The 7,654-nt window shown below is 58.5% G+C and overlaps 2 protein-coding genes across 2 annotated transcripts; both read left to right on the top strand.

The window, feature by feature from the left end:
• The first annotated feature begins 337 nt into the window (after positions 1-337).
• On the top strand, positions 338-2,152 carry LOC104282993 (sulfotransferase family cytosolic 1B member 1-like). The gene is made up of 7 exons (XM_009881134.1): positions 338-488; positions 672-800; positions 919-1,016; positions 1,123-1,249; positions 1,327-1,421; positions 1,663-1,843; positions 1,918-2,152. Exons 1-7 carry the CDS (start codon positions 341-343, stop codon positions 2,028-2,030), a joined length of 891 nt encoding a protein of 296 aa, XP_009879436.1. The 5' UTR covers positions 338-340; the 3' UTR covers positions 2,031-2,152.
• A 959-nt stretch (positions 2,153-3,111) lies between these two features.
• On the top strand, positions 3,112-4,729 carry LOC104282992 (sulfotransferase family cytosolic 1B member 1-like). Its single transcript, XM_009881133.1, has 7 exons — positions 3,112-3,259; positions 3,483-3,611; positions 3,713-3,810; positions 3,989-4,115; positions 4,193-4,287; positions 4,365-4,545; positions 4,617-4,729. Exons 1-7 carry the CDS (start codon positions 3,112-3,114, stop codon positions 4,727-4,729), a joined length of 891 nt encoding a protein of 296 aa, XP_009879435.1.
• The last annotated feature ends 2,925 nt before the right edge of the window (positions 4,730-7,654 follow it).

The following is a 7,654-nucleotide window of genomic DNA, read 5'->3' as shown; positions in this document are numbered from 1 at the left end:
AAGAAAGCAGCCTGACACCCCAGCCGGCTCAGCCCCTGCGAGCTTCTGCGCCCCGGGAACAGCGCTGCCAGCTTGGTACGGGCAGCTGCCCGCTGCCTGTGCCGACCTGAGTCCCCCCAGGGTTGGCCGTGTCCCTCCACGCTCCCTGCAGCACCAGCTCCCAAAATTCCCTCGGGAGGCAGGTGCCACCTCTCGGGATGCCAGCAAGCGGGGAATGGTTTCCTTCCCGTAGGCGGAGTAGCTGAGCTCAGCTCAGATTTTGGGGACCCCGGGGGATGAGGTGGCTCTGTGATGCTCCCCGCTGCCAGCCAGTCCCCCACGCGTCCCTGTCCCCAGCAGGATGGCCGATTCAGACACCTACCTGCGGCAGCCCTGGCGCATGGTGCATGACATCCCCATGGTCAGCGCCTTCGCCCACAACTGGGAGCGGGGTGACGCCTTCCAGAGTCGCCCCGAGGACATCGTGGTGGTCACCTTCCCCAAATCTGGTGAGCGTCCCCAGGCACCAGAAAGGGGCCGTGGTCGGTAAGGGAAGCACCGGCCTGCAGCCTCCTGGGCTGGGACTGGGGGGGATGCCGAAAGGCAACGCCGGTGGACAGTGCCCCTCTGGTGCCCAAGATGGGGCTCTGGTGGGAATGGTGCCAGCCGGATGCCCGACCTCTCCTTGCCAGGCACCACCTGGGTCAGTGAGATCGTGGACATGATCCTGAAAGGCGGCAACCCCGAGAAGTGCAAGCAGGACATTATCAGCAATAGAGTGCCCATGCTGGAGTTTGCTGCTCATGGGAAGATGCCGGCAGGTAGTGGGGTGGCAAGGGGTGGTGGGGGGCAGCTGGTGCTGGATGGGGGACAGGCTTTGTTTTGGGGAGGGGGGGCACCCACTGGCGGTGGGAGCCCTCCTGAGGGAAATCTTTGCAGGCACGGAGCAGTTGGAGGCCATGGCGTCCCCTCGCATCATCAAGACCCACATCCCAGCTCACATCTTGCCCAAATCCTTCTGGGAAAACCGCTGCAAGGTAACAGGCTGGCGGGGACACACTTGGAGGGACCCAGCAGAGATAAGGGGGACGCCTGCCCCACCGGGACCTTGCAAGTCCCCATGTGTCACCAAGCTCTCTGCAGATGATCTACGTGGGGCGCAATGCCAAGGATGTGGCTGTCTCCTTCTACCACTTTGACCTGATGAACAAGCTGCACCCGCACCCTGGGACATGGGCCCAGTACCTGGAGGAGTTCATGGCCGGCAGAGGTGGGACAGGGCACCTGCGGGTACATGTGGGGACCCTGTGACATACTGACACCCCCCTGGCTGCTCTCCCCACTCAGTGGCATATGGCTCCTGGTACAACCATGTCAAGGACTACTGGGAGCGGAGGAAGGATCACCCCATCCTCTACCTCTTCTACGAGGACTTGAAGGAGGTGAGGGTCCAGAGTGGATGGCGGGGTGGGATCTAGCGGGGGGTTAGGAGGGGTGAGCATCAGCCTGTCTCCCTCAGGACCTCCGCCGGGAGGTTACCAAGGTGGCCCAGTTCCTGGGGCAGGAGCTGCCAGAGGCAGCGCTGGATGCTATCACCCGACACACCTCCTTCGAGGCCATGCGGGACAATCCCACCACCAACTACACCGTTAGGAGGGGTGGGCATCAGCCTGTCTCCCTCAGGACCTCCGCCGGGAGGTTACCAAGGTGGCCCAGTTCCTGGGGCAGGAGCTGCCAGAGGCAGCGCTGGATGCTATCACCCGACACACCTCCTTCGAGGCCATGCGGGACAATCCCACCACCAACTACACCATGGTGCCCTCACACCTCCTGGACCACGGTGTCTCCCCCTTCATGCGCAAAGGTGAGTGGCCCCAGGGGGCTCCCAGTGCATTGTCCCCCCTGGTCCCTGCTGAGACCTGTCTTGTGTGGTCCCAGGCGCTGTCGGAGACTGGAAGAACCACTTCACCGTGGCCCAGAGTGAGCGCTTTGACCAGGACTACGCGCAGAAGATGTCAGGCACTGACCTGCACTTCCGCACCCAGATGTGAGGACGCACCACCAGACGCCCCCCGGATCCGCCCAGTGCTGATAGCACCACCGCCGTGCCGTGGGGGGGCTCCTTCCCCTCTCCTGGGACTGCTAAAGAGAAATAAAATGTCCTCCCTGACACCCCCTTGGGATGCTCACTGCCCTGTGCCAGTGCTGACCCCGGGGCCGTTGGCCTCTCCTCAGGCTGGGGACAAGTCGGTGCCACCCCACGTCCCCTCGGCCGCCGTGGTGGGAAGATAGCTGCAGGCAGCTTGCGGGATCGCAGAGGATTTTGGCAAAACTGCGTGTGGGGAAGGCGCTGGCTGAGCGCAGACAGCGAGAGGTGGTCTGCCCATCGCCACGCCGGGGGGACACGGGCTGGGACCTGTGTGTGGGGAGCGGGGCTGATGGAGCCGGAGATGTCTGTACCGGCCCTGCCGAGACGTCAGTGGCTAACAGCTGGTCCCCCCCCGCTCTCCCCCCCCCACTTTTCGGCCAAACATCGCTGCCCTCCCCGCCCTGCCTCTTCCCTCTCCTCATAAAAACAGCTGCGGGGCCCCACGTCTCCCTGTCCTCTGCGGTCACCCTCGCCGTCACCCTCCTCGCAGAGCTGCGCAGCGGCGCTAGGTGAGCCGTGTGCCCCGGGGTGCCCTGTGGGTGCCCTGCCCACGCTCAGCCGCTGGGGGCTGCGTGCTGCGGGGTCCTGGGTGGTGGGTTTGGGATACTTTGGGTTGCAGCCAGCACCCCTAAAGCTCCCCTTGGGCTGGGGGCTGCTGTGATAACCCCAGGGACCCAGTTCCCTGCTCCCCTGGGGTGCTGAGGCAGGGGGAGAGGTGCTATGCTTGGGTGACACCGGCACCCTACGGGCACCTCCAGTCCTTGCTGGGGCACGGGGTGGGCTCCCGCCCTCGCAGATAGGACCCCTGTTCCCGACAGTGGGCAAAGCGGTAGGGCTGTGGTGACCTCTGGTCCCTGCACCAGCAGCGTCACCGCCACTCCCCGGGCAGGCACAGTGCCAGATGCCCGCACTGCCCTGGCCAGCAGGGCAAGGGACCCTCTCCTCACTGGCCACCTCCCCAAGGCGTCCCCGTTCCTGGCAGGATGGCCAATCCAGACACCTACCTGCGGCAGCCCTGGCGCATGGTGCATGACATCCCCATGGTCAGCGCCTTCGCCCACAACTGGGAGCGGGTTGACGCCTTCCAGAGTCGCCCCGAGGACATCGTGGTGGTCACCTTCCCCAAATCTGGTGAGCGTCCCCAAGCCCACCAGACATGGTGGTGCCAGGTGGGCAAGCATGTTGTATGGCTGGGACCCACTGCCTGGGGGACGCAGCACATTCGGGGCTGTCCAACAGAGCTGTGTGGGGTTTCCTTTTGCCCCCACGGAGCCCAGTTGAGGTCCAGGGGGCTGTTGGTGCTGAGCCACCCCAATGCTGCTCTGCCTCCCCGCCGGCGTGTTTCTTTCCCCAGGCACCACCTGGGTCAGCGAGATTGTGGACATGATCCTGCAAGGTGGCAACCCCGAGAAGTGCAAGAGGGACATTATCAGCAAAAGGGTGCCCATGCTGGAGTTCTCTGCCCCTGGGGAGATGCCGGCAGGTAGCAGGGTGTGGGGGCTTGGCCATGGGCCCCTGTCTGGGGGTTGAGCCCACAGGGACTCTGCTGAGGGCCCGCTGGGGATGTGCTTTGGGGTCCCCCAGGAACGGACCTGCTGGCCACCATGCCCTCACCCCGCGTGGTGAAGACCCACCTGCCCGCACATATTCTGCCCAAATCCTTCTGGGAAAACCGCTGCAAGGTAACCCCCAACCCTGGTATCTGCCCTAGGGGGCAGTGCAGCCCCTATGTTCCCCCGGGGCAGGAGCTCCTGCTGCTCCCTCCAGCATCCTAAGTGGTGTCAGGAGCCCTAGGGGCTGGAGCATCCCCCCCGTTGGGGGTTCTGGGGCTGCCCCTCATACCCCATGGCCCCTCTGCAGATGATCTACGTGGGGCGCAATGCCAAGGATGTGGCTGTCTCCTTCTACCACTTTGACCTGATGAACAAGTTGCAGCCGCACCCTGGGACATGGGCCCAGTACCTGGAGGAGTTCATGGCCGGCAGAGGTGGGACAGGGCACCTGCGGGTACATGTGGGGACCCTGTGACATACTGACACCCCCCTGGCTGCTCTCCCCACTCAGTGGCATATGGCTCCTGGTACAACCATGTCAAGGACTACTGGGAGCGGAGGAAGGATCACCCCATCCTCTACCTCTTCTACGAGGACTTGAAGGAGGTGAGGGTCCAGAGTGGATTGTGGTGTGGGATCTAGCGGGGTGTTAGGAGGGGTGAGCATCAGCCTGTCTCCCTCAGGACCTCCGCCGGGAGGTTACCAAGGTGGCCCAGTTCCTGGGGCAGGAGCTGCCGGAGGCAGCGCTGGATGCCATCACCAGACACACCTCCTTCGAGGCCATGCGGGACAATCCCACCACCAACTACACCATGGTGCCCTCACACCTCATGGACCACGGTATCTCCCCCTTCATGCGCAAAGGTGAGCAGCCCTGGAGGACTCACGGTGCATCGTTCCCCTGTCCCCGCTGACCCCATCTTGCCTGTCCCCAGGCACCGCTGGAGACTGGAAGAACCACTTCACCGTGGCCCAGAGTGAGCGCTTTGACCAGGACTACGCACAGAAGATGTCAGGCACTGACCTGCGCTTCCGCTCCCAGATTTGAGACAGCACCGTTGCATGCCCCGCAACCCACCCCCTCCAATCCCACTCCCCAGCAGCAGCTCCAGCACCTCCCCAGCCTCCCTGCATCTCACCAGCTTCCCTGCACCAGAGGGACTTTCGCAAAACTGAAATTTTATTTCTGCATCCTCCTCCCAAATTTGCACCCATGTGAAAGCTGCTGCATTGCTACAAAGCACTGTGGCGCCTCATCCCACCTCACATTTCCCCAGCCCCGTGTTGCCCACCCAGGACGTGTGTAGGATACACCTGTGCAGCTTTTTTGGGGGGAATGAAAAAGCCAGTATGCCTTACAGAGGTGTTTCCTGCACATGGCGAATAAAAGTTGCTAGCAGCTTCTGCATGTGCATCTCTACCATGGTCAGGGCTCAGACAGGATCCTGCACCCACCGCCTCCTACCTCAGAAACCCCCCAGCTGATGTCACGCTTTAGGGGGGGATGGGACAGGACAAGGCACAGTGATGGCCATGCTTCCCCTTCACTGCTGGGGCAATGTCGGAGAGATGAGGTTAGTGGGATGGGGACAAAACCAGCCCCATGGTGGCCAGGAGATGGACACAGCTTGGGGATCTTGGGACCAATCCCTCCACCCAGGAGCAACCAAGCTGGAGGCAAAAGGAGGATTTTGCCAGTCGTTTTTGTGCTGTGCTCCTCCCAGGAACCTGGAAGCTGTTATGCTGGCCCAGTCTCCCCACAACCACATCACCCATCAGGTATGGTGGGTCCCCAGTGGGGTCAGAGGAAAGGGTCTCCTCAGCTGCTCCCCCTCCCACCGTGGCCAGGAAAACCACAGCTAAAGGACATACTGCAGCACCGTGGCACATGATGCAGCTGCAGGGCTGGAACAGCATTGCTAACAGCTGGTGCTTTTAAAATAGCTGTTTTTATGTCACAATCATTTAAGAAAAGGAGACTGCGAGTTGGAGGGTTGTTGGGTCCAGGTTCCTCAGATGCTGTCCCCTCCTGCCCATGTTCGTCATCCTCTCTTTGGTTTGGCACATGTGCAAGACAAACTTGCCTGCAACCTGGAGGAAATATTCATTGCTTGTAGGTACAGAGCATGTCTGAAGATGCAATTTCTTTCTCAGGAGTGGATGAAATAGGCCATGAGGTTAAAAAGAATGACCAGGGACCTAGGGGACAGGCAAGGTGTCAAGGATGCACCCAGGCACAACCCAGCACTGAAAGAGGAGCTATTGGATGTGAAACAACCATCGTTCAGCAAAATCCTTGGAGTTTGGCTATCAGGTACCAGAAACCCAACAAAAGAGGGGGTGGTGGGCATCACAGCAGAGATAGGTCTTACCTACAGGATGTGTGGGGAGAAAGCAAGGAGAAAAAGAGAAGATACAGAACTGTGACCCCACCTTGGAAGAAATGTTATTTTAAGTCACAATAAAATAATTGCAAATGGTGTCTGGTTCTCCCTCAGATGCTGGGAGCTTCTCTGTGTTGTATGATGCAGTTTGTGTACCGCTTGATTGTAGTGACTTGTTACAGAGCGCCGCAGCAGGCTCTGAACCTTGCTGTCCCCTCTTACCCTGCACTTTCAGTACAAACAAAACCGAGCCAGAGATGCCAGAAGAGGAGACGGTAAAAATAATCCGGGTAATTACAGACAGGATCAGAGATGCCTGAACTGCGGAACAGTGGCTTCAGGGACTTCTGTCATACAGAAAAGATGCCATGTAGGAAAGCAACTCCTGGGCCAGATGTGGTTCCCTGTGTCACATCACGCTGTAGTTTTGTCTTCTACAAATCTGCCTTTGAAACCCTGACTCTCATGATATCCACCACATTCCATAGCACATTGTACCTCCCCTGGGGATTCGCTTTTCCCCCACAACTTGCTGGTTTGGGTTTTGGGGTGGGTTTTTTTGGTTTTTTTTTTTTTTGAGGTCTCTTATTTCATGCGCTGAGATACTACCAGCAATTTGTCCACACTGATCTTCCCCATCCTTGAGGACTCTATAGGCTTTCTTCATAACACAGCCTCCCCCAGCTGTGTATTTTTAGGCTGAAGGCACCTTAGTCTGTTCAGGCACTGATTTCCTCTGCTGATTTATCTTGCAGCCCCTTGACACCATGACATCTTGCTACAGGAATTTCCTTTTATTCTTACTCCTGCTGTTGAAATTTGGCACCACCACCATGTGTTTTGGCCCCGCTGTTCCTGCTAAAGACTGCTCCTCCACTAATGTCAACAACTTGTTCTTCTGTAATTTGTTTCAGGCATTTTCTTCCCTCCCTAAATCTCTTGCTCACCTGTTTGTTGCTGCTTGGATATAAAGTCAGGCCTTCCAATCACCCCTGCTTTGCCGCTTAGATGTTTCCATTTGTGTGGAAGCACACAGATTTGGTTTTTGTTTCCTCAAAGCATCTCTGATCTGTTGATGACTCGCTAATGACACCTCTTTCCTCCTCATAATTCAGATAGCAGCTCCTGTGAAAGGTATAGGGGCATCAAACACGCTTCAAGAAGTGCTTTTGTTCACTACTCTCAACGAGAACCCATTTTTTTTGTATTTATCTTTTGTCTCCGGGCTCAACGTGCAATCCTAACAGCACCTGTCCTCGCTGCTGCAGATATGGTACTTGTCAGTAGCTGAAGAGAGCTAGGGGTGTGCCCCAGGAGTTTCGTGTAGACTCAAACAGCTGACACCCCAGGAAAGAAACAACTATTTGATTATGAGGCCAGAAAAGGGACCGCAGGAGTAACTTTGCCCTTAAAAGCACCATCTAGAAAATCGGGGCAGGACGAGTGCAGCTCCCTCATAAACACCATTGTAAAACCAGGACTTTGAATCCCTTGATATGAACACAGTGCCTCTCTTCCCACTGCTTGTTGATGCCGACGTGTAAATATGGTGGGTGAAAGCCCCGGCAGGGACGCAGGAGCCTTCCTCC

Source organism: Charadrius vociferus, unplaced genomic scaffold (genome assembly GCF_000708025.1).
Source record: "Charadrius vociferus isolate BGI_N301 unplaced genomic scaffold, ASM70802v2 scaffold953, whole genome shotgun sequence".
Taxonomy (NCBI): Eukaryota; Metazoa; Chordata; class Aves; order Charadriiformes; family Charadriidae; genus Charadrius; species Charadrius vociferus.
The sequence above is the reverse complement of the archived record's forward strand: the minus strand, read 5'-3'. Positions and strand labels throughout refer to the sequence as shown.

What these genes read in the sequence shown, in the direction of transcription:
- LOC104282992 (XM_009881133.1), top strand. Translation starts at nt 3,112, where the DNA reads ATGGCCAATCCAGACACCTACCTGCGGCAGCCCTGGCGCATGGTGCAT. An exon ending in TCTGGGAAAACCGCTGCAAG is followed by an intron (nt 3,811 to 3,988) that starts GTAACCCCCAAC and finishes GCCCCTCTGCAG; the next exon opens with ATGATCTACGTGGGGCGCAA. An exon ending in TCTACGAGGACTTGAAGGAG is followed by an intron (nt 4,288 to 4,364) that starts GTGAGGGTCCAG and finishes TGTCTCCCTCAG; the next exon opens with GACCTCCGCCGGGAGGTTAC.
- LOC104282993 (XM_009881134.1), top strand. Translation starts at nt 341, where the DNA reads ATGGCCGATTCAGACACCTACCTGCGGCAGCCCTGGCGCATGGTGCAT. An exon ending in GGAGTTCATGGCCGGCAGAG is followed by an intron (nt 1,250 to 1,326) that starts GTGGGACAGGGC and finishes CTCCCCACTCAG; the next exon opens with TGGCATATGGCTCCTGGTAC. An exon ending in TCTACGAGGACTTGAAGGAG is followed by an intron (nt 1,422 to 1,662) that starts GTGAGGGTCCAG and finishes TGTCTCCCTCAG; the next exon opens with GACCTCCGCCGGGAGGTTAC.